This window comes from Eleutherodactylus coqui, chromosome 12 (genome assembly GCF_035609145.1).
Source record: "Eleutherodactylus coqui strain aEleCoq1 chromosome 12, aEleCoq1.hap1, whole genome shotgun sequence".
NCBI classification, from domain to species: Eukaryota; Metazoa; Chordata; class Amphibia; order Anura; family Eleutherodactylidae; genus Eleutherodactylus; species Eleutherodactylus coqui.
Genome location: NC_089848.1, coordinates 57435085 through 57462048, shown reverse-complemented (window position 1 = coordinate 57462048; position 26964 = coordinate 57435085). Strand labels below are relative to the sequence as shown.

The following is a 26964-nucleotide window of genomic DNA, read 5'->3' as shown; positions in this document are numbered from 1 at the left end:
ATTAGGGGCCTCCAGGTTTTCCAGGGACAACTGGACCAAAAGGAGAAAAAGTATGTTGCTTATGCGCCGCTTTTGACAGCTATTTATACAGCTACAGTGAATAATTCAGCGGTTTTATTAATTGATGCTGTATGACCTCTTTAATCCAAGTGCCAGACTACAGGTTTTTAAGCTTGGTTTAACTTGCTTGTGTCCAAATAACGAAGGCAATTCCTTTATTCCGAAAACCCTGGTAAAAGTGTCTCCATTTATTTAAAGGGGTTATCCAGTGCTTTAAAATTGGCATAAGGATATGGCCATACTGGTATGCCATCGACATTAGATCAGTGGTGGTCTAACTCTCAGCAGTCTCGCTAATCAGCTGTTTAGTGGGGCCGTGGCATTGTTTCCCATCCATTGTTTACCAACACAGCTTAATACCTTTAGTAGCATCTGTGGCTAAAATTGCAGTCACATTCACTTTAATGGGACAAAGCTGAAGTAAACTGTAATGCCAGTATATGATCTGGGAGTGCCCTGCCATTCAGGATTTTTGGGGAGAGGTCACTAGCCTCCTCTCCGAGATCTTGAGAATCCCCTTACCTTTGAGTCCTGAGATTTCCCTGTTTGGGGTACTTGATGAAGAGATCTGGCAACACCACATAAGAATATTCCTGGGGGAAACTATGTTCTTAGCTAGGAAAACTATCCCTTTACGATGCATGGATCGGAAAAATCCCTCATTGTCTACGTGGAGGAAACTGGTTAATTTAGTGGTGCCATTTAACTACTTGGTCTATAAAGGACGTCAATGCCCTGAAAAGTTTGAGAAAGTATGGGGTCAGTGGTGCAATTCCTCTTTCACTTGTTATCCTCCACGCTTGCTCTCTTCGTCAATATCAGAACTCCAGAGGGGCTTCTGATGACTAGTCTACTTTGAGATGAGACTCATGATCCTCTGGATATATGTTGACCATGTTAATTCTGGTTGCCCAATCCTGGTAATTGCTGGGCGGGGTTAGTTCTCTCTCCCCTCCCTTGCCCTTTCTGTACACCAAATTATTGTGCTTCATGCACTAAATTTATGTTTTGCCTGTATGTGGAATGTACATACTTCAATAACTGTAATGCCAGTCATAACTTCCACTAAAAGTATGGATTTGTGCGGACAACCAATTTAGCGGTTGCTGCAGGTCCAAACAAATGATCAGTACTGCTAAGAGTTAGATCCCCACGAATTTAAGATTGATCGCTTATCTTAAGCAGAGGCCATCCATTTTAGAGGTCTAAATAATCTGGTTACAGGACAATATTTCTTCAATAGCTCCTACTGTTTTAAAATGACATCACCACCCTTTCTCCTGGCATCAGCGCTCTTCTAGGTACCATGATGCCAGGAGTTCAGAACGGAGATGCTACAGCCTCTGATTAGCTGCAGCGGTCAAGTGACTTCCACTGTTGTCATCTACCATAATAATCACTGGGAGGGGTGACATTGCTGGATCTCCACGGCAGAAGACAGGTAAATATTAACATGTTTGTTATTTAAGGGCACCGGGAGCTATTGCAGAAATGTTGTCCAGTAACCCGACAACCTCTTTAATGTCTTCTGAACTGTAATTAGGCTTTACGTCTTTAATATTTTGAAGAGCAAATGTAATTGGCTGGAGAACAACTTCAGTATGTTAGGTTAGTGTTCCTTAGGGTGAAGTCACACGAACGTGTATCGGCTCGGTTTTCACACCGAGCCGATATACGTTGTCCTCGTGTGCAGGTGGGGGGGGAGGATGGAAGAGCCAGGAGCAGGAACTGAGCTCCCGCCCCCCTCTCTGCCTCCTTTCTGCCCCTCTGCACTATTTGCAATGGGAAAAGGCGGGGCGGGTTGCGGGGCTAAGTTCCGAGAATTAGCCCCGCCCCCGTCCCACCTCTCCCCATTGCAAATAGTGCAGAGGGGCGGAGAGGAGGCAGAGAGGGGGGCGGGAGCTCAGTTCCTGCTCCTGGCTCTTCCAGCCTCCCCCCCTGCACACGAGGACAACGTATATCGGCTCGGCGTGAAAACCGAGCCGATATACAGTCGTGTGGCTTCACCCTATAGAAGTGACTTCATGTTAGCTGCCAAGTTGGTGGCAGATCTAAATACCGTTGTGCCCTTGTGGCATTAGGGATGGCACAAAGACTTGACAGTAGGATTAAATCATTATCACTAGTAGTTAACTCTATGTGAATTGGTCATATCCTAATTAATAGACTTTTTCTGTTTTGATATTCAATATGGCTCAGCTTCACCTGTTGTATTTGAAAGTGGATGTTAGAAATTGTTCAGGATCTCTAAGATCCGGAATGGAGATGAGCGAGCCTACTCGGCCACGCCCCTTTTTCGCCCGAGCACCGCGATTTTCGAGTACTTTTGTACTCGGGCGAAAAGATTTGGGGGGCGCCGTGGGTGAGTGGGGGGTTGCAGCGGGGAGTGGGGGGGAGAGGGAGAGAGAGAGGGCTCCCCCCTGTTCTTTGCTGCTACCCCCCGCGCCGTCACGCCTCCCCCCGCCCCCCGGATCTTTTAACCCGAGTACTGAAGTACTCGAAAATCGCGGTGCTCGATCAAGTAAATACTCGAAACAAGTAGATTCGCTCATTTCTAATCCTGAACAATAAGTGTTAGGGTTTTCACGCCGGCCTAATATACAGTGTTCCTCTCTGCAAGGGGAGGAGGCTGGAAGAGCCAGGAGCAGTGCACTGAGCTTCCGCCCCCTCTCCTCCCATTGGCACTATTTGCAATGGGAGGGGTGGGATGGGGCGGAGCTAAGTAACTGAACTTAGCTCTGCCCGGTCCCACCCCTTTCAATTGAAATAGTGCAGAGGGGGCGGGAGCTCAGTGCACTGCTCTCATCTCTTCCAGCCTCCTCCCCCTGCAGAGAGGGACGCCGTATATCGGCCACGCATAAAAACCTGGCCAATATACGGTCGTCTGAAGCTGCCCATAGGGTGCGTTCACACACAGCTGATTTGCAGCAGATTTAGTTGCAGATTTTGGTGTGGATCTGCAGCCAATTTCATGTCTTAAATTTGAATTCAGTTGAAAGGGTGAAATCTGCTGCAGATCTTCACCAGAATTTGCAGCAAATCTGCGACAAATGATTGCACCCATAGGTAATCTGTGTCAAGATAGCCTTTTTTTTATTTATAGTGAGTGGGGGTGTAAACAGCCCCAGAGTTGTTATTCAGTTACAAAGTTGGTAAATTATAAGCTTTACCTAAATGTTACCCTTGTTACATGCAGGACCACATTAGTAATTGTAATTGCATGTTGGAAATCAAGATTGGCCTTGAGGTTACTATAAACCAGATTACTGCCTAATTCAGAGACACTTCACTCACCTCATTGAATTTTACTTGACAATAGAAAATGAATCACCATTTTTAATTATTTCCTTATGAACCCCTTAAAGCATTATTCCCATCTCAGCACTTTCTGGGAGAGATGAGAAACCCACAATTAGTTTCCTGACCACCTCTCGGAAACAGTCAAGTACACCGCCTTACACTGTTTCTGTAACTCGAATTGAAGTGAATGGGAGTTACAGAAACAGCATAGCACAACATGCTACACTGTTTGCATAACTCCCATGTTACAGAAACAGCATAGCGTGGTGTGGTCCGCTGTTTCACTTCAATGAGATGTAAGGAAATAGCCAAAAGTTGATGCGCTTGGCTGTTTCCTTGAGGTGGTCTGGAAATCAGCTGCAAGTTTCCCATCTCAGCCTGGAAGTACTGAAATGGGAATTAAGGATCGTCTCTTTAAGGATCGGCTTACTTTGGGCTTTCAGGACTGAGTGATTTATTTTTTTTACTCCTTTTCATTGACATTCCAAGAGCTATCACTTTTTTGTTTTCCTGTCAATAAAGCTGTATCATGGCTGGTTTTATGTAGCCTGGGTTGTAGTTTTTATTGGCACCATGTTAGGGTATCTATTTATCGATAAACTAAGTTGGACTTTTTGACAAACATCATTCACATATGAAATCCTTTGCAGACTCTGATCAAAAACAAGGAGATTTCAAATTTCAGCTTGAGGAATTCAGCATGCAGTTATGCATAAGAATCGAATATAATTAAGTAAAACAACAAAATAAAAATAGTCTATTTAGATACTGATTGCCTATTGTATCAAATGTGAGACGCTTCCAGAAAATAGCTGATTTTGCCACAGCGAACCAGGCATTTCCCACACAGCAGCCTCTGCAGGTGAAATGTAGTATTACAGTGCAACCATTCAGATGAATAGCCCTTACAATATATGGACGTCTCAAGGTTGTCAGAACAGGAACCATGTGTTTTACAGATCGCACAGCACCAACAGGTAACCTGCTCACCCAAGACGTGTCCAGGAATAATATGTAGAAATGAAGAAAACAAGGAAATTCTGGACCAGACGTTAAATTCTGCCTGTATGTCTGCTTTTACACTGCTGTTGTATTATTTATTAGTTTGCTTGATTTTATAGATGAAGCAATAAAGGATTGAAAGATTTTAATACATCAGAATTTCCTTGTTTTCCCAGATTGACTCTCTGTTCTCGCTCATAGAAGGGGGTCCTGAGTGGGGTAGACCCCCACAATGTCCGTGTCCCCAGTTTTTCCTAATAGTGAATATGGACAACAGTTTTCTTCCTGAGACAGTTGCTTTAATGGAAAGGAATCCGTCACTATTAGTGATGAGCGAGTATACTCGCTAAGGGCAATTGCTCGAGCTCGAGAGAAAAGGTTCGGGTGCCGGTGGCGGGGGAGGGCGGGGAGGAACGGAGGGGAGATCTCTCTCTTTCTCTCTCCCCCCCCCCCCCCCCCCGCTCCCTCCTGCTGACTGCCGCAACTCACCGCTCCCCCGCGCCGGCACCCGAACCTTTTCTCTCATGCGGATAGGTACTCGCTAAGGGCAATGCTCGCTCGAGCAATTGCCCATAGCGAGTATGCTCGCTCATCTCTAGTCACTATATTTTACCCCCACTAACTGCTGTAATAGCTGAATAGGTGAAATTACACTTATTCCGAATATGTAATTTTTATTTTAAGACTCAACTGGAATTCCTCTGCAGTCAACCCACTGTACCAGTGTATGAGAACGACCGGTATTAAGGCCGAATGATTAGCGAACAAGCCAACGATAACTTTCATGCTTGCATGAAATGAACGATCAGCAAACTAATTATTTTTCGATCATTGCTTGTGTTTACTCTGAATGATAATTATCGGTCAAATTCAAATGATCCAGTGCTTTTTTTGAACGCTAATCGTTCCATGAGAATACACATTTAGGAAGAAAGGGAAGTCTACAGAACAAACACCCGATCAAAGGCTGCACATAGGTGCTGTGCGCAAAGAACACAGCCAAGTTTTTATTTTCCACTGGGGGAACGCTTAAAATATTGTTTATCTGTTAACACTAATCCTAGGCTTTTTCTGCTTTACAGGGTGAGATTGGTAGGCCGGGAAGAAAGGTAAATTTTAGCTTTTAGTACTGTTTAATATACTTTATGTATATCATGTGCTCATTGTAGAGATGAGCGAGCCTACTCGGTAAGGCAGTTACTGGAGAGAGCATTGCTCTTCTCGAGTAACTGCTTAGTGATCCGAGCAGGCTCGGGTGGGCTGCAAGGGGCGGGGGGAGCGGCAGGAAGAGTGAGAGAGATCTCTCTCTTCCGCCCGCTCACCCCCACAGCCCACCCGAGCCTGCTTGGATCACTAAGCAGTTACTCAAGAAGAGCCATGTTAGCTCGAGTAACTGCCTTACCGAGTAGGCTCGCTTATCTCTAGCTCATTGTCCTTCGAATTTAGAATGGAGGTGTAGGTGATGTTATTGTTACGTTGTATCTAGACTACCCTTCACCTTCCTTTTTAATACATTGCTCTGTAGAAGGACCTTGGTTTATATTATAGATTTGTTGTGTATTGAAGTTATAGACAGGAAAGTTAGACAGGGCAGTGGATAAATAGATGGACAGGCGCTGATAAAAATGGTATTTTAAAGACCATCTGTCACCGTTCCTGACTTGTTTGTTTTAGTAAATAATTGTATTTCTCATGAATTAACAGTCCTGGACCATCACTCTGTATTGTGCCGTACCTCTGTTATTAATCTGGGAACTTTATAACTATACTGTCAAGTGAGTGTTACCATTCCCAATGTCAAAAGATCGCTTCCCTACACGGTCTGGCACTGATTGGACAATGTCAGACTTTGCTAACACCCAGTTGTCAATTTATTCATACATTTTTTGGAGGACTAACAAAGGAACAGCACAGCTTAGAGTTCTAAGAAAGGATGCCCAGATATATTGTTTCATATAGAATCAAGGGTGTAACTATAGAGGGTGCAGGGGATGCGGTTGCACCCGGGCCCAGGAGCCTTAGGGGGCCCATGAGGCCTCTTCTCCATATAGGGAGCCCAGTACTATAAATAAAGCATTATAGTTGGGGGCCCTGTTACAGGTTTTGCATTGGGGCCCAGAAGCTTCAGGTTATGTCTCTTTGCAGTATTGTTTAGGTATGGGTTTGGGTACAGATACAGGTAGAGGGGGGGCAGCTCACGTTTTGCATCAGGGCCCCTGAGCCTTTAATTACGCCTCTGTATAGAATATAGTATTTATTAAAACAGACATTTCAGAAGACACGATAGGTGCTCTTTAAATAACAGACCTTGTCATTGCAGTTGATATATGTGTCACAGGGGAATCATACTTGGTTTTTAAAGAAGATGATAATCTCTCATTTGTTTCTATCAATGACCCAATTTGTCTCTGCGATTTAGTTTCTATCAATAACCCCATTTCTACTAAGTACACTTAGTAGTCTGGGATGTGCTGGCAGTCAGATGAGTGCATCATAAAAATACTTTGTACGGGCTGTGCGAGTCTGGAGTTTGGATGCTCAGATAGTAGATACCCTACTGGTAAGCTACAAATATCCTAGGTCCGCACATGGTCTGCAACATCATATACATCCTCTCTCTGTCGGAAGTGTACAGATTTAGAAGCAAAAGAAGAAAGTGTTATTTATAAACCAGACTGTAACTACTTTAACAGAATAGGACGACACTGTGTGATCTCTGCTGGCCATTAGCTGACTGCATTAACACGCATGTCATTGTATATGATTAAAGTATTACATGTCCTGCACTTCTTTGCATTTACTAAAACACATTTATATACTACCGTTCATAATAATGGTGTATCATGATCATTAAATCATTTCGCAGTCTGCATGGTTAACCATTTGAACTGCATACAAGTAAAAAAGAGAGCATAGAACACAAGTAGCAATGTGTTCTCTGTTCACCTTGACACATTTGCTGCCTTTATCCATGCAGATAAGCTGTGTGCTTTGTTTCTGCTTTCTGAATACAAATCCCTAACCAACAACCTTAGACTGCCTGTCCACGGGCGGAGATCCGCTGCGGGAGCCGCCGCCGGGAAGCAGGGACCAGCTGATGGATCTCCGCGGTGAGCCTATCTGACAGATAGGCTCACCGCGGAGAATCACGGCAATTCACAGCATGCCGTGATTTGCCGCTTGCAAGCGGAGAATCGCTATGATTCTCCGCTCATGGACAGGGGGGCTGCACTTTCCATAGCGACGCTATGGCAAGCATGCACTGCGTTCCCCACGGCAAAATTATCAATGTGGGGAACGCAATGCAAAAACGCCCGTGGACAGGCGGCCTAGTGTTCATAGCATGGAGGAAAAAGCGTTACTCATCTCCAACCCTATTATTTTGCAATTATAAAATGGTCCATTCAGGCTGGGACTACTTTACAACATTTGGTCACCAGGCAGTAACATTAGCAGTACAACTGTGAAACCTAATTGCCTTTGAGAAATGAGGTTGCAGACAACCTTCCAAACACTGCAAAGATTATGGTTGGGTCGGATTTTTTGCAACAGTAATGCTACATTTTATTTCTAAAAGTTGCCATGCAGCCGTAGTCCAACTTTACATTCTCTGATTCTCCTTAGGAAAGGAGTCAACACTATGTTTTTTAATTCTAGAAAGTTAAAAATCTAAGTTAGAGGCTAGGTGAGAAATATCTATATTTCCTATAGTATATAGACTGATGTAGACTTAAAAAAAACTATTGTGTTCCAGGTGGTCAGTTAATAAATGCTTATGTTATAAATTGCTCTATTTCTTACGCTCTCCTTGAAGGGTTTTTTTTTAGGTGTGACTTTAAATCCCTTTTAAGTGTCTGTTAATCTTTGCAGGAGCTTGGTCAGACGAGCGGGTTTTTTTAGCACATGTATAGGAGTGCTAAAAAAAAAAATCGCACATCGCGTGTAGAAAAATTGCATGACCAAGTGCATTTGCACTCATATGTACTATCTTTTGCAGGTGCGATTTTTTAACGCCTCTAAGAAACGGACATGTGACCGCTTTCATTGGAAAGCATTGGTTCTAATAGAGCTGATTTTTTGATGTGCCTATTAGAGTTGAGCGAACATACCCTGGCGAGCTTGATGCTTGTTTGAGTATTAGCGTACTCGATGGTGCTCGTTACTCGAACGAGCATTAAATCACGTTCGACCCCGCCCCAGCTTTTGGCTCCTCCCCGTTGTGATGTGCCTGTTTTGAGGGAAGGGGAGAGAGAGAGAGAGACGAACCAAGAAAAAAAAAAAAAAAGCTTGGCACCCGGCGTTCCACATACAAAAATGCTTGAGTCCCCCATTGTAGTCAATGGGGTTCGTTACTCGAGTAGAGCTCTCGAATTTCACGAAAAACTCGACTCGAATAACGCGGACCCGAGCATTTGGGTGCTCGCTCATCTCTAGTGCCTATACATGTGTGAAAAAATCACCCGTCTAACCGCGGCCTAAATCTCCTAAATTAATGTAGCATTAAAACGGTTGTACAGGACTAGAAAAACAAGACTGATTTCTTCCAAAAACAGTGCCACACCTGTCCACAGGTTGTGTGTAGTAACATTTTGAGGAAAAGCAGACATATTTTTCTACTCCCCACAACCCCTTTAAATTATGGTGGACTTGGTTGTATGCAAGACGTTTCATGTGTTTATCTTTTTAACTTCTAGGGCAAGACTGGTCCTCCTGGTGTACCAGGTATGCCAGGCCCTTTAGGACCACCAGGACCAAGGGGACAAAAGGTTTGTGTTTTGTGTTGCTGAAAAAACATTGTGAAACTTTTGTGCTACAGAATTAACTAACGTTACAAACTTCTGTGGATAAATAAATTGTTTTTGGTCGTATCATTATTTTTCACTGCGCAATGTTTTTGTACTTGTAAATCTTTTTTTATCTCCTTACAGTATTTTTTTGTGATTATTTATTGTGAATTCAATTATGTAAGACAAAGATGGAGACTGTAACAAAAAACACATCCACCAAATCAATTAAATGTGCATCACTACCATACAAGCAGAAACACATGGCAACAGCATTCATATACATGTAATATCTAAATAAAATTGCATAACTCTTCTGTATATTGACCATATAAAATGCAAACTGTTAGTATTAGGAGTCCTAGTAAGAGTAGCCCTAAAAAGGACCGTTGGGGTCCTTGAAGACAGGATCCTACTCTAACACTATCCCTATATCAGCAGCAGCACTATCCCTAATCTCTGCCAGCATACGTCTGAGGCAAGTCGCAGGCGGGACCACTTTAAGTACTCGGCGGTCACCTGATCGGCCCAGCCACTCACTGCTATGGAGTGGGATGGGGCTGGCACGTCACAGCAGAAAGTGGTAATGCCTCCCCCGCATGTCTATTGGCTAGAAAATGGCGCTAAACATGCGGGGAAGGAAATGCAATTGACTCGAGTACCGCGTGGTGTTCGTCTCGAGTAACGAGCATCTAGAGTACCCCAATGCTCGAACGGACATTAAGCTCGGACGAGTGTGCTCGCTCATCTCTAATTTAGGACCTATCTGAAAGTATTGTCACCTGGATGTGGTGGATGGGCCCAAATGCTTTGATCAAAATATGCGCCAAGAACTTTGCATTTTCAGGTGGTTAGTATATACAAGAGTTATGCAATTTTATTCAGATATGAAATGTGTATGAGTGTTTTTGCCACGTGTTTCTGCTTGTACAAAAATGGAGACTGTGGTTGATACTCAATGTTAGGGTGCCCATAAATCTTAACTGAGCATTCATCCAACACTTGGCTCATCAACACCTTGACACACATGCATGTTCAGCTGGGCATGCATGTATTTTAAATGTACAAAAGGGAGAAAGACGACGCTAGAGTATCTTATCATCTTGAGAACAAAAGGATCGGATAGTTGAAATCCAACTGCCTGAACCTTATCTCCCCCAACATCTGCCATGAGGAGATTTGGAAGACCACCATACACGTTAAATGATTGGCTAGACCTGTTGAAATTGGCAGGTTCAGTCGGTTTGCTTCTAATATGTGTGTCCAGTCTTCATTTTTTGTTAATATGGTGTTTAGCAGTTTTGCTCTTATATAACACAATTATGGCAAAGAAAGGACAGACAAGCTAATTTCTTTGCCATATTCTCATTTGCACAAGAAAAGACTGGAAGAAATGGGATGAAACTGAAAAACAGGAGACACAGATTAGATATTAGAAAAAACTTTCTGACAGTGAGGGTGATCAATGAGTGGAACAGGTTGCCACAGGATGTGGCGAGTTCTCCTTCAATAGAAATGTTCAAACAAAGGCTGGACAGACATCTGTCTGGGATGATTTAGTGAATCCTGCACTGAGCAGGGGGTTGGACCCGATGACCCTGGAGGTCCCTTCCAACTCTACCATCCTATGATTCTAAGCTGCCTGTATAAATGGACATATGAAAGCCTTTTCATAACATTCAGTAGGTAAACGTATGTATTATTAGTGCAACAACTAGTCCACACTCCGTCCTTCGTTAATTTACACTTATTTTGTTTACAGGGTGAAAAAGGGGACTCTGCATCATTGGGAGGACAAGGATCAAGAGGACCAATGGGCTCCAAGGTTTGTTAAAGCTGCCATGTCTAAAAACTCCTCGGTACTGACATGTTTGAATGTTACTCAACTCCTTTCTGGAATAAGCAACAAGCAGATTGTTTACGATATAAAACAATAGTCCTAAAAATCAGACAGGAATCTACCCCAGAAGGTATTGTATAGCGTAAGGCGTTTCTAAAGATGTAATATGAAATAATATCACATGACACCAACTTTACTGAACAGTACAAAACAGCAAGGAGGTGAAGAAAGGTGAAGGATATAGCATAATAATCAGGCATGGGGAAGCTGATAAGGCAAAACTATGAATTTATTGTATGTATCCTAACTTCATTCTTACATAAGTCGTTGTTCGGTTACTGCATGTACCATGCATCAGTTTCTTTGACGTAGAGATCAGCTAAACACAAACATATGACGGTACATGTCATAAACATACAAAAATTGAAGCTCGTGCACATAAATTTTTCTAGTTTGCAACATTTGAAATATCGGCGCTTGTTAGGAAAACAAGGATTCTTGAGACTATAACAAAGTTGTATGAAACAGTGGAGGTAGAGGGGGTGGGGGACGGTCATAAGGATAGGAAGTTGTAGGAGGGAAGGAATGGGGGGGAACCAGGCTATACCAAATTATTTGTAGTATTTGTAATACTGAATAGCTTTCTCATTATAAACTGCATAATATGAAGCTGAAATTCAAGCTATTTCAACTGCAGCGTATGAACTGACACATTGATGTGTCTGGGAGAACAGTTGGAGGCCGCCACTTTGTTTTGCTGATCGTGGGGTGCCTAAAGCTAGGACTGCTACCAGTGACACATTGCTGGTGTATCCTAAGAATATGTCATCCCATGGAATTTTCTGAAAAGCCCTATTCTATTTAATAAGAAACCAGCTCAGATCAGGAAGAGGATAACTCTCGGAAAGAAAAATATCTTCCATTAACAACTTTTTAGGTTCACACCCCCTCCCAGTTCCAAATATACTGTATGTGGGAATAATAATATTAACAATAATATTGCACCATACTTAAAGGGAATGTGTCATCATCAGGAAATAAACTAATATGTAAATCAAGTTTTTATATTAAACATTTTTTTAAATAATTTGTGAAGATTTTTTTTTTTTTTAATTTCCTAAGTCATGATCAGTGTGGCCAGTAAACCTTATAGTAGTTTGACAATACCTATGCTGTAGAGAAAACTTTTCAGTAGTCATCTTATTATCATCACAGGCAGGAATACAATGAAAATGTGACACCTATATATAGAATACACTATATGTTTCCTTTAGAATGACCTCTGCAGAGCTCACAGAACATGCTTAGAAGTCAATGGACCCGCTCTTGTGCATGAGTTCTCCTGTAAAATAATTCTAAATGCTATCAACTACAGCAAAGGCAAGATAGAAGTCCCATAGTGATATACAGACAATATAATAAAAAAAATCTGCAATCAGAAAATAAAGCCAGATTAAAAACTTAAAATGTGTAAATTAAGCATTAAAAACCAAAAACTTGTAAATAGAGATGAGCGAGCGTACTCGCTAAGGCAAATTACTCGAGCGAGTATTGCTATTTTCGAGTTCATCCCTGCTCATGCCAAAAGATTCTGGTGGGGGTGAGTGGTGAGTTGCGGGAGTGAGCATGGGGGAGCGGGGGGAAGGGAGAGAGAGAAATCTCCTCCCCGTTCCTCCCTGCTCTCCCCCGCCTCCCCCCCCAATCTTTTGGCACGAGCGGGCATGTACTCGAAAATGGCAATACTCGCTCGAGTAATTTGCCTTAGCGAGAACGCTCGCTCATCTCTACCTGTAAACCTTTGGATCAACCTCTCTGTCAGAGACTCTGTGATAATCTAATCAATGAGGTTATGTTATTTGTTCATTATAACTACTACAATTACTTTGTAAAATCTTTTCAAGAAAAATTGAATGTTCAAAAAAAAAACTTGAGATATGCTTTACTCTCTGGTTTTAATGAGTGAAAAAATATAGGGGACACATTTCCTTTAAAAGTTAGTAGAAATCTAAGCATTAGCCATTTACAATTAAAGGGGTTGTTTTAAAGAGTCTTCTACAGGTGGCTCTTCTGCTTGGACCCACCACAATTGTCCGTTATCGTTGGAAAGCAGTAAACTAGTCGGAAATTAATTGATGCATAGCTCCCAGCGAAATGTTCTCAAGTCCTCCAGAGAGCTGGGTACCCTCCATTGTTATGTTCACAAACCCTCAAGCAGACAACCCCTTTATGAATTAAACTCTAAATTGGTCATTGTTTGCAATGTAAAATCAGACAAAGTACACGGCAAATGAAAAATAGCTCTGATATTAACCAAACACCAAATACTAAATCTACCAATTGTCTTTTAAATTGTACTTAATTCACAATAACTGGAAAAAGTCAATGTTGTAGGAGCTGATAACTGCGGGACCCGTTATGTGTTTTCTCAATTGATATGCATTTTACTTAGTTTTGGATTAACAAAGGTCGTAATGTCATTGTTTTCTATGTATTAGAAATCTCACACTATGTAATTTGTGTTTCTAATTTGTTAGGGAAAGCTACCCCTGACTGCAGAATATTCCACCCTTCATTCATATCCCAAATACAAAGCATTTCTCATTCAAGTCGCTGTATTCCAGCCATAATTCCTCATTTATATCACCAATCCAAAATGTGGCATAACTGTCAAGTTCTACTATGCATGCTGCCATCAATTACTAAAAACGGTTTCTATGTTGCTACTTTAATTCTTCTTCGTGCGATTGAAATATCTCAATCCATGATTTGGAACTTTAATGAGGAGGTAACAGGAGTTTAGTAGTAAACTGAAGCATTGGGACAGCTTCATCCAGCTATAGTATAGTATGCTTATTTTCCTTAGTTTTATGTTACTACCACCCTAAAGCCAATACTAACACACATTTTTGCAGTAGTTCTGCATGGCAAGATATATGTTAAATCTTTACTAGAGATGAGCGAGCATACTCGCTAAGGACAATTGCTCGATCGAGCATTGTCCTTAGCGAGTACCTGCCCGCTCGGAAGAAAAGACTCGGCGGGGGGCGGGGAGCTGCGGGGGAGAGCGGGGAGGAACAGAAGGGAGATCTCTCTTTCCCTCTCCCCCCCCCCCCCCCCCCCCCTTCCTGCTCTCCCCTGCTCACTGCCGCAACTCACCTGTCACCCGCGCCGGCAGCCAAACCTTTTCTTCCGAGTGGGCAGGTACTCGCTAAGGACAATGCTTGATCGAGTAATTGTCCTTAGCGAGTATGCTCGCTCATCTCTAATCTTTACCTTACGTTGTAGAGGTTAGATGTAGTCAAGTATGGCCAACTTAAGTGTAACTTCACTATAGCAGTTAACCTGTAGTAGTAAAACTGTTTCTGATCTAAGAAAGGCCCAGTTTGGCTTAATAAAATTCTAAACATTGCTCCAGTTATTGAGCAAAATAATGGGAAAAAAACAACAATCTAGAAATGGTTAACTTGCTATGGACCAGAAAGGACAAGCTCTATTTTTCATTTGCTATACTTATCTATTATGTGCTACAATTACTGTATAGTTCGAGTTGGTGATAAAGCTTTACTCATTGTTTAACTATACAGCATGTTTGATATTTTGTTTCTGTTGCACATTTAGATAATATGTCTGCAATTTCTTTAAGGGTTTTCCTGGCATGAAAGGAGAACAGGTCAGTGGCCCTGCCTAAGTACTAACCAGAGTTTGTGCTAATTATATCAGAGAAGGAAAGTCTCTAGATTGCAGTTGTCCAGGATCAATTAAAAAAAACAACCTAATATTCAATGTTTCATTGCTTTTTGAGCTACTATTGATTTTGTATCCTGACAAACTGTGACTAGGAGAGTAACTTAACCGATTTCCTAAGGCACAAATACAGTAGAAGTAGAGGACAAATGTACAATGCAGGGGATAGGTCCATCTTAACAGGTTTACTAGTAGTGACCTACCAAGACTAGAAAACAGGAACGAAACAGACAATAGTCTCAGTGACCTGTTCAGGCAAAGATAACATGTCAGTATTTGTTATGTGCTTCTTAACCCTTTCCAATCCACTGTCTGACGTCTAAAGACATTCTGATTGAAGGCTGCACAGCTCCGATGTCGGAAGACGTCCGGCAGGGTATTCTTACTGTATATTACTGACCGCTCTATTGTCGGGGGCCATACTGCAGTACTGGCTCTAGCCAGCAGATGGTGTCATTGTATAATGGCAGAAAGAGAAAGCCCCCTAGGAAACTCTGAATTCAAAATTGGATGGCAAAGGGTTAAGGTACCTTCGGCAATGAGCAACTGTTGTTCAGATAGTCGCTCAGAAAAGTCGCTGAAGCATACAACCAACAGTTGTTTAAAAGCTTTTACACAAAGCTCTTATTGTTCATTAGTTGTTCACCGAGGTATCGTTCATAGGCGGTATCTCCATGCAAATTCGTAGATTATTTTTTAGTTGAGCTGAAACAAAACGACTAGTGAGCTGATTATGACTTGCCATCCTGTTGGAGGCAGTGTTTCACACAGAACGTCTGTCGTTTGCATTTGCTCTTGCGAGAGATTATTTGGATGATAGTCATCCTGTGTAAAGCCGCCCTTAGCTGTTTATATTTTAGCTTCCATAGAGTGGCATGAAATCTATGGCAGAATCCGCATGTGTTGCATGCAGTTTTGGCTGCATGTTTTACACATTGCATAGTAACTGATGAGATAAGCATCAAATCAGGATATAAAATCCACAACAGATATGAACATCTGCAGCATGGCCTCATATTTGAAAGGTTTTTACCTGCTGTCTCTGTCAGCTGCATATAGACTAAGGCATAATATGACGTTATTTGTAAGCACCGGGACTATGTCAAGAAGGCTAGATAATTTCGAATCAACATAAGTCTTTTTGACTTCATACATTCTCTTTGTGTCTAAGGGCTACGCTTTAAGAATCCTATTTACAACCTAAGGCCTCGTTCAGACAAGCATGCATGTATGTGCACACAAATCCGCGTGTCCATGGACATGCCAGAACACGGTGAATGCAGGTCCATGCCCATTGCCTTCAATGGGCTGCCGACAACCACTACAATGATTTTCAGGGAAGGGCTTTAAATATAAGCCCTTCCCTGAAAAATCACCCCTAGCATGTGTAAAAAAATTTAAAACTATATACTCACCTCTCCGCCACTGTCGGGGCCCAGGCATGACTAGCTGCTTGATCTTCTGGCAGTGAAGTGAAGTTTTTTCAGCAGGTGGGAATTTTAAATCCCCGCCTGCTGAAAGGGCTTTATCTGATTGGCTGAGTGCTCAGCCAATAACAGGCAGCACTCTGCCACTCATTGTATGACAGCTAAGCGCTGCCTGTGATTGGTCAGAGAACTCAGCCAATCACAGGCAGCACTTGGCCAGACCTATGCGTGTATGCATGTCCTATGTTTTGCAGGTACGCACATTTGCACGCCTGTAAAAACGGACATGTGAACACAGCATAGGAAACCTATGGTTCTAATAGACCCGTGGTTATGTGCGCATGATTGTAAGTACATAAACACACTTGTCTGAATGAGCCCTAAGGCCAAAGTCAGAAGAGTGGGTTTTTTTCGCACACCGCTATGTGCGCACAATAAAATTGCATCTATTAGAACCATTGGTTCCCTATGCAGTGTTCATATGTCTCTTTTTTACAGCGACAAAATAATCGCACCTGCAAAAGATAGGACATGCGTGCACCAAAGATTGCACGTAAAGATTCCCTGATGGGAGCCCCCTTAACACTGAACACTGTGACAGCACTGTCACAGTGTTTAGGGATGATGGACCTCCCCGCGAGGCTAAAAGAATCCCCTGCCACAGCTGTGGCAGAGGATTGCGATTTACCCTGAAGCCCTCCCTGAAAAGTACTTTTTCCATTTAAAAATCCCCACCTCCTGAAAGTGCTGAGTCTGATTGGCCAAGTGCTCAGCCATTCATTAAATTCAATGAGTGCTCATCCAATCAGACCGAGCACTTTCAAGAGGCGGGGATTTTCAACATGCATTTTCTACATGCGTAGAGTGCCTTTTGTTTTTGCACACATAGGCGTGCTGAAAAAAAAACGCTCGTCTGACTGAGCCCTAATTTTGAGAAAAAGAAAAATAGTAAAGCTAAAATCTATGGTTGTCATAGCATTGTTAACATCATTACTTTGTATTTCCATTTTGTCCTCTACTTCCACGTTGTGTTTTGCTACATAGGCATTTTGTGGGCATGAAGTGAATATTCTTACTTGGCAGTCTTGTGACATAATTTTCTCTGCTTTGTATAAATTCGATAAAATCTGAGCCATTAAGTTCATAGAAACCTAGGAGATTAATGGCTTTACAGGGTAAAAATAGTAGCGCTAAATGTTGAGAATTATTAAATAAGAATACATTGTTTGTTATAATCTAAATCACAGGTGTCAAACACAAGGCCCGCGGGCCGAATCCGGCCCGCCGCCTCATTTTCTGTGGCCCGCCGGCTGTGCAGTAACTTCCCTCACTCCTCCGTGCTGCTGTCAGTAAGTGATCTTCTCTCGGCTTGTTCTGTCTAGTGCAGACAGTAATAGAGGAGTGCCGATAGCAGGCTGACAACGGCCGCGGAGGAGGGAAGAAGACTGCAGAGAACATGATCTCTGCAGCGAGGAGAGCGACGCTGAGGAGGAGCAGCTGCAGGGTAGGATCCTGTGTGTGTGTGTGTATATGTGTGTGTGTGTCTATGTATGTGTGTGTGTGTGTGTGTCTATGTATGTGTGTGTCTATGTATGTGTGTGTGTGTGTCTATGTGTGTGTGTGTGTCTATGTGTCTGTGTGTGTGTGTTTGTATATATATATGTGTGTACGTGTCTGTATATATATATATATATATATATATATATATATATATATGTATGTGTGTGTGTGTCTGTACGTATATGCGCAGAATGGTGTGCGTCTGTATGTGCAGAATCCTGTGCTTCTGTATGTGCAGAATAGTGTGCGTGTGTATGCGCAGAATGATGTGCGGGTGTATGCGCAGAATGGTGTGCGCCTGTGCAGGTGTATGTGCAGAATGCTGTGCGTCTGTGCGGGTGTATGCGCAGTATGCTGTGCGTCTGTATGCGCAGAATGGCGTGCGTGTGTATGCGCAGAATGGCGTGCGTGTGTATGCGCAGAATGGCGTGCGTGTGTATGCGCAGAATGGCGTGCGTGTGTATGCGCAGAATGGTGTGCGCCTGTGCAGGTGTATGTGCAGAATGCTGTGCGTCTGTGCGGGTGTATGCGCAGTATGCTGTGCGTGTGTATGCGCAGAATGGCGTGCGTGTGTATGTGCAGAATGGTGTGCGTCACTGGCCACTATGGAGGACCTTATTACCAATCAGGCCACTGTGGGGTTTACTTTTACTTTACTTTACTGTCTTACAATTAGAATCGGCCCTTTGAAGGCAACCATAAGGCTGATGTGGCCCTCAGAAAAAATGAGTTTGACACCCCTGATCTAAATGAACCAAGTATCTAAATGAAGACATTACTTCATAAAGTACATTTTCTGCATCTGACATGTGACTTTAATAGTGATGAGCGAGCATTCTCGCTAAGGGCTATTGCTCAAGCGAGCATTGCCCTTAGCGAGTACCTGCCCGTTCGAGACAAAAGGTTCGGGTGCCGGCGCGGGGGAGCGGTGAGTAGCGGCAGTCAGCAGGAAGCGCGTGGAGAGAGGAAGAGAGAGATCTCCCCTCCATTCCTCCCTGCTCTCCCCCGCAGCTCCCCGCCCGCTGCCGGCACCCGAACCTTTCGTCTCGAGCGGGCAGGTACTCGCTAAGGGCAATGCTCGCTCGAGCAGTTGCCCTTAGTGAGTATACTCGCTCATCACTAGACTTTAACTATCGGCCAAATACAATCAAATAATTTACTCTCTAGTGGCTCGTGATATTATCCAGGGCCTAGGGGAAGAGTCCTGGCAGGGAATGTGTATTGTGTGCCAGGAGGGCAACCAACAAGCCACTTTGCCCCGGGCAAATGACAGTATTTAAATGCAGGGCTTGAGCAGCAAACTGAATGTTTCAAGGGAAGACTAAATTACACTCTTTAGTTATTCAACTAAATAAATGAAATATCCAAATGGCACTGCAATTCTAATATTTCCAGAATGTTCTGTGCCATTAAGAATTCACTGTTTTTATCTCCTTAAGTGGGGAATATGAGGATCAGCAGCAGGTAGCATGTCCAATTGTAAGATATATCAAGTATTGTAATTCCAAAACCAAGTTCATTTATAAACATTTCAGCCCCCAGTTTTAACCCTTTCCAATCCACTGTCTGACATCTGAAGACATTATGATTATAGATGAGCGAGTATACTCGCTAAAGGCAATTGCTCGAGCGAGCATTGCCTTTAGTGAGTATCTCCCCCGCTCGAGACTGCAGGTTCGGGTGCCGGCAGCGGGCACGGAGCTGCGGGGGAGAGCAGGGCGGAACGGAGGGGAGATTTCCTTCTCCCTCTCTCCCCCTCACCGCTCCCCTGCGCCGGCACCCGAACCTGCAGTCTCGAGCGGGGGAGATACTCGCTAAAGGCAATGCTCGCTCGAGCAATTGCCTTTAGCGTGTATACTTGCTCATCTATAATTATGATTTAAGGCTGTACAGCTCCGATATTGGAAGATATCCATCGGGGTTCTCTTACTGTATATTGCCAGCCTCTCTGCTGTCGGAGCCTATCCAACGTGTCACCTCATGCAGTACTGGCTTTAGTCAGCAGATAGCGCCGTTGTATAACGGCAGAAATAAGTAAGCCCCCCTAGGAAAACCAGGATACAAATTGGATTGGAGAGGGTTAAGACTATACCATTACAGCATTACATATGTTCATATCTATAAACATATATTTCCGATATCAGTATATGTGAGGAGTGTTTTTCAAAAATGAGTCGGCTCACTAGGAATTGTTTCTGAGAAAATCCAAAAAACTGAAATAATACTGTAAAAGAGTTGACTTCATCTTAAATCCAGTAGAGGCGGTAGGCTTAATATAGGATTCACACAGCTCCTTAAAGTTGTAAACTTCCCAATGATTGAGATAGTGTGGAACAGTTCCCTGTTTTGCAAACTCATGAAAATTGCCTTTTGGGTTTAAAATCTTTTTTTCCCCATGACATTCTTTTGCTCTGACAGATTTAAATAAAATCAGTGAGGGTGATCAATGAGTGAAACAGGTTGTCATGGGAGGTGGTGAGTTCTCCTTCAATGGAACTCTTCAAACAAAGGCTGAACAGACATCCATCTGGGATGATTTAGTGATCCTGCACTTGAGCAGAGGGTTGGACCCGATGACCCTGGAGGTCCCTTCCAACTCAACTATTCTATGAAAATTGTTATACAACAGGAAATAACTCACTTTGCTTAAATTTCACCTTGTAGGCATGTAAGCAGAAGCAAAAGAAATTGTACTGTATCATAAGGGGCATAATCTTTAAAAATTGACTCATTTGGGAAAATCACTCCTCATATGTTTTATTGACATGTTTCCATCTGATTGAAAATTCCCTCATTCATAGAATATTCTGCTTCTATAGGTTTAATGTGCAGTCAACGGAATAGAAACTTTGTTTTAATAGTTAAGTAATTTGAATATAGTTTGCTTCCTGTCTATAGGTAGGTCAGTTAGTAGTATACAGCTGCTATAATATTTAATGTATTTTCTAATATCTTTACATTTAGGGTCTAAAAGGAGACATGGGAGAAAGGGGTCCTAAAGGTGAACAGGTAGGATGCTCCATTACTGTGGTGAAGAGGTTTTTGATGAATTAGACCGAAAATATTTTTTAAGGCTTTATTTACAATTTTATGTCAATAAAAAGACAGAAAATCTTTATCCACGTTCTCCTGGCAAACACAGGGTGATCCTTGTAGAAAGATCTGGCAGATTAGAAGATATCGAACTGTTCTAATATCCCGTGATTATCCTTTTTGAAGCCTGAACCTTATTATTCTGCATTGTTTAACATAAGATGATGGGAGATTATTGCATATGTCAAAGATGAACACTGGAACTACATTGAAGTTAGCCAGGGAGAACTGAAATACTGTAGATGAGGAATTTGTAGCATGCTTTATGAAAGAGGTGTCCATATATTTGTGTTTATCCTTTTCAGGGCTTTATGGGTCTTCCAGGAATGCTTGGGCAAAAAGTAAGTGCCTCCTTTCCTAACTTTTAGTAAGTACTTCACAAGTCATGGAAAGTGAATTGTGTCATTTGAGTTTGCCATTTCAGATCTTTAACCCACCATCATCAATACTTAATATTAGCTTTACTTTTATTTTAGCAAGACTACATGGCATGTATAAAAGGGTGTTGAATTCCGAAATCAGAGCAGTACACTGCCTTAAACACTTAGTAAGTTATGATTACCCTCCCAACACAGGCAAATTAACAACCTTCAGGGAACACATGCTTATACAGAAAAGACTGTCAATCAGGGGCGTAACTATAGAAGGTGCAGGGGATGCGGTTGCACCTGGGCCCAGGAGCCTTATGGGGCCCATAAGGCATCTCCTCTCCATATAGGAAGCCAAGTACTATAAGTAAAGCATTATAGTTGGGGGCCCTGTTACAAGTTTTGCATTGGGGCCCGGGAGCTTCAAGTTACGCCTCTGCTGTCAGTCAGCCTGTGTGGGGTAAGCAGGACCCCCACTGTTTCTTCTAGGAATCCTAGCAGAATTTATATTTTACTGACAGATCTTGCTCCAAATCATACAAACCTATATATCCCTGAGCTGGGCTTCTCACCTTCTGTTATATCCTGCTTTCCACTGCTCCTAACACCTAACAGACTGGTTAAATTGACCCAGGTGGTGGCAATTCATCGTTATGACCATCCAGCTTCTTGCATTCCAATAATGCGCCCCTCTCAAACTCTGGTAACGGGGTGACATCTCTTCTCTACGTCGTAGAGGCGTCTAGTGGTCAACAAGCTCTACACAAGCAGAAAAAGAGGTCACTACACACAAGGAGCCTCCGAGAGCCTCTTTAAAGGCCCAAGGTTGAAACAACTACTAGGTCTTCAGGTGGCAAGACCGTTCATCCAATCACACCACAACTCTTAACATTTGCATATCTATCTAAGATGTAACTGCATGCCGAGTTTTGCAGCAAAACGTCAACTCCCTCTAGGTCATTGATTTTTTTTTGACAGTGAGTATAATTTTCGAAGGGTACATGTTATATGTTTTAGGTTTTTATCCTAGGATTACACCCAAATTGCCCCTGAGCAACGTAACCACTAACATTTAGGATACCCTTAATTGTTATTCTGTTGTGGTCCATGCTAAATAAATTATAACCACAGCTGACTACTGGAAGAGATGTAAGTAATGATATGCTTGGTTGGTTTTCAAGGCTTCCATCCCTCATTTACTTTCTCATGTTACAATAATTTACCCTTTGCTTTATGAGCTTGTGTCACCTCACAGCCTATGTTCCATATACTTTTGACAGTGAGAAAGCTGCAATGCATTTGCATTATCCGCATTACCGCTCTTAATAACCAGCTAAATATAGCATTACTTACTGGCAGCAGCTATGTTATCTGTCATAATCATATAATTTCTAAATAAGGATCATACTAAGGAAATGTGTTTTGTTTCTCTAACTTGAGGATGAACCCACCAAGGGAAAATTATATAATGACCATAATTGAATCTAGAACTAGAAATTCAATTGTATTTCATGTTGGCTTTGGAAAATAGAATTGGAAGGATAATTTATGGTAAGATATAGCATCAACCTCCCCAGGCAGCATCGTTAGCAGAAATAGATCCATGTGTTGAAATGTGATATATTTCATGTACAGTACTTCGCTTTATTGCATACAGATTCTGAAAGAAATCAGAAACATAATCCTCGATAGGGACAATAGAGGGGCGCTTTCCTATATCAAAATTTAGGCATAAGCACATGAGAAGTATCATAGACGGCCTTCCCTCCCCTTATGTGTTTTCCCTCTCGTCTCTTTCTAATCTTTTATTTCTTGCCATTGGTCCTGTGTTGTTATCAATGATTTGGTACTGAAGAAAGGAACTTGAACCTATGCTTCATGTGTCTGTGTTAAGATTTGTTCACATCTCCAACAGGGGGCTCCATTTGGTTGGAGCCTGTGGCACAAATCTGGCACAAAATTGTCTGTCAGCATGCTGAGAACCATGTAGACCCCTTTATAGGCAATGGGGTCCATTGGGTGCCAGACCTGCTTACCATGTACAATAACAGACATAGGTGCCAAGGAAGCCTTACTAAATGGACTGGTTCTAATCAATGGAAATTTGTAATAGATTGAGGACATACTTTAAGTTTTTCTAATTTATTACAAATCAACCCCCTTATAGTTTAGGACAAGCTCTGTTCGTTCTGTAGGAAGAGGACATTACAGTTTGGGACAAACAGAACTTGTTCAAATTCAAACGGCTGTAGCTCTGGGTCTATCAGTGCTACTGATATGCTTTCCTTCTTATATTGAAAATATCACCAGAAGCTTGTCCGTAGGACTGATAGAATCGAACCTATAGCCGTTTGAAGTGGGGCCAGGAATTTTAAATTTATAGCTATCATTTCTCAGTGTACAGAGCAAATAGCGAGGGGGATGGGGGATGAGCAGGCAGCATAGAAGATTTGTGATTCAGGGGAGGGTAACATGGACTTTTCTTCATGTTATCACCCCTCCCATCAATCAGAGAGCACCTTTGTTCTCTCTTTGCCAACTAAAAAACACAATTCTGGAGCTTCTTTTCTTAGAACTTTACATCTTGTTGTACCTCTGTTAGTCCTCCTGAAATTGCATAATTTGTCAACTGGATGTTAGCATTGCCTATGTCAGTGAGGCTGGTCCCTACAGCTGGCTCTATTTAAACATTAGTAGGCATTCTGACAATTTCTGCCAACTGAGGGATTTCCACGCAACAGCAGGTTTTTTTTTTGCTATCACACGGCAGCTACCCATGTGAATGGCCGATAACATGCTAATTAAGATCGGGATATGATCACGGCTATTCTTTGGTTGTGTGAAAGAGGCCTAAGTGCAATAAGGCCTTGTGAAAAACATGTATTTGTAACCCTATGTTGGCTAATTCATGTCATTAACAAAGCTGTTATTCAGACTAGATTATATTGGGTTCTTCATACTGCAGGAGCGATCAAACCATCACAAGTTCTTGTCCCCTGTGGGGTCTTAAAAAAAATATTTTTAATTCGTTCATAAAACTTTTTTAATTATTTTAAAAAAATCAATGGTAATGAATGTTTTAAAAAAGCCCTTTTGCCATATATATACACTACCGTTCAAAAGTTTGGGGTCACCCAAACAATTTTGTGTTTTCCATGAAAAGTCACACTTATGCACCACCATGCGTTGTGAAATGAATAGAAAATAGAGCCAAGACATTGACAAGGTTAGAAATAATGATTTGTATTTGAAATAACATTGTTTTTACATCAAACTTTGCTTTCGTCAAAGAATCCTCCTTTTGCAGCAATTACAGCATTGCACACCTTTGACATTCTAGCTGTTAATTTGTTGAGGTAAGCTTGTGAAATTGCACCCCACGCTTCTAGAAGCATCTCCCACAAGTTGGATTGGTTGGATGGGCACTTCTGGCGTACCATACGGTCAAGCTGCTCCCACAACAGCTCAATGGGGTTCAGATCTGGTGACTGCACTGGCCACTCCATTACCGATAGAATACCAGCTGCCTGCTTCTGCTGTAAATAGTTCTTGCACAATTTGGAGGTGTGTTTAGGGTCATTGTCCTGTTGTAGGATGAAATTGGTTCCAATCAAGCGCTGTCCACTGGGTATGGCATGGCGTTGCAAAATGGAGTGATAGCCTTCCTTATTCAGACTCCCTTTTACCCTGTACAAATCTCCCACCTTACCAGCACCAAAGCAACCCCAGACCATCACATTACCTCCACCATGCTTAACAGATGGCGTCAGGCATTCTTCCAGCATCTTTTCATTTGTTCTGCGTCTCACAAACGTTCTTCTTTGTGATCCAAACACCTCAAACTTGGATTCATCCGTCCACAACACTTTTTTCCAGTCTTCCTCTGTCCAATGTCTGTGTTCTTTTGCCCATCTTAATCTTTTTCTTTTATTGGCCAGTCTCAGATATGGCTTTTTCTTTGCCACTCTGCCCTGAAGCCCAAAATCCCGCAGCCGCCTCTTCACTGTAGATGTTGACACTGGTGTTTTGGGGGTACTATTTAATGAAGATGCCAGTTGGGTACCTGTGAGGCGTCTGTTTCTCAAACTAGAGACTCTAATGTGCTTATCTTCTTGCTTAGTTGTGCAACGCAGCCTCCCACTTCTTTTTCTACTCTGGTTAGAGCCTGTTTGTGCTGTCCTCTGAAGGGAGTAGTACACACCGTTGTAGGAAATCTTCAATTTCTTAGCAATTTCTTGCATGGAATAGCCTTCATTTCTAAGAACAAGAATAGACTGTCGAGTTTCAGATGAAAGTTCTCTTTTTCTGGCCATTTTGAGCATTTAATTGACCCCACAAATGTGATGCTCCAGAAACTCAATCTGCTCACAGGAAGGTCAGTTTTGTAGCTTCTGTAATGAGCTAGACTGTTTTCAGATGTGTGAACATGATTGCACAAGGGTTTTCTAATCATCAATTAGCCTTCTGAGCCAATGAGCAAACACATTGTACCATTAGAACACTGGAGTGATAGTTGCTGGAAATGGGCCTCTATTCACCTTTGTAGATATTGCACAAAAAAACAGGCATTTGCAGCTAGAATAGTCATTTACCACATTAGCAATGTATAGAGTGCATTTGTTTAAAGTTAGGACTAGTTTAAAGTTATCTTCATTGAAAAGTACAGTGCTTTTCCTTCAAAAATAAGGACATTTCAATGTGACCCCAAACTTTTGAACGGTAGTGTATATAATATAAATAAAAAAAACAAAAGACATATTTGATATGGCTGCACCTGTAAAGTCCAATCTATTAGGATGCCTTCACACTTTTGATCACAATATCGCTGCGTTTTTTTTAAACGCGAATGACAATAGGACTTTCTAATGTTAAAAACGCATTGCACAAAAATCGCAAGTTTGTGCTTTGTGATTTTTTTTTGCAATGCATTTTCAACATTAGAAAGTCCTATTGGCATTTGCGTTTAAAAAAACGCAGCGATATCGCGATTACAAGTGTGAAGGCACCCGTAAAGTAACACATTATTTATGTGATATCATCTGCAAAAAAAAAAAACAACCCCAGAATTGCTGCTTTTTTGGTCATCCTGTCTCTAAGAAAAAATGTAATAAAAACCAATCAAAAAGTTGTATGTACTCCAAAAAGGTATCAATAGAAACTACAAGACGTCCCACAAAACACAAGCCCTCATACAACTGTGCTGACTATAAAAGTAGTCTAGCACATAAAAAAAGCAACTATATACCGTTAGTATTGTAGTAATCGTTCTGACGCATAGAATAACGTTTTCATGTCATTTTTGCTGCAGTGTGTATACCGAAGAAACAAGACCCCCTCCAAAGATGGCAGAAATTTGTTTTTTCCCATTTCACTCCACTTTTTAGTACATTATATGGTACATTAAATAGTATCATTGATACAATTCGATCCGCAAAAAACAAGCCCTCAGACATCTACATGGATGGATAAATAAAAGAGTTATGATTTTATTAAAATGGGGCCGAAAAAACAAAAATGGGAAAAAAAGGCAGCGTTCTTAAGGCGTTAACCAAACAAATGTCTCTGACCATTGCCACCGCTTACAGTATATGTGACTTTTTTATGGCCTAATTTATATTTTCATATTGTTGGATTCACTTTCTACCACCAGTCCATCATGTACTGGCATAGTTTTCCATGAAACCATTTGCTGTAGGCTATTAATAAATAAAGAAAATATTTTATGGAGAAGGTCTTTAGACATGGGTACTGGAAGAATATTTGAATATCTGTAGATGGGGGTTTAT

At 41.9% G+C, this 26964-nt stretch overlaps 1 protein-coding gene across 2 annotated transcripts in view; it reads left to right on the top strand.

Annotated features, from left to right (window-relative positions):
• COLQ (collagen like tail subunit of asymmetric acetylcholinesterase) overlaps window positions 1-26964 on the top strand; it is a 94635-nt gene that overhangs the window by 43427 nt on the left and 24244 nt on the right. The window contains exons 4-10 of one of the 2 annotated variants that reach the window (XM_066584611.1): window positions 6-50; window positions 5445-5471; window positions 9057-9128; window positions 10909-10971; window positions 14630-14656; window positions 20682-20726; window positions 21116-21151. In XM_066584611.1, the coding sequence (XP_066440708.1) occupies window positions 6-50; window positions 5445-5471; window positions 9057-9128; window positions 10909-10971; window positions 14630-14656; window positions 20682-20726; window positions 21116-21151 (315 nt within the window). The remainder of the gene's footprint in view (window positions 1-5; window positions 51-5444; window positions 5472-9056; window positions 9129-10908; window positions 10972-14629; window positions 14657-20681; window positions 20727-21115; window positions 21152-26964) is intronic. The other variant, XM_066584612.1, reaches the window with a different exon arrangement.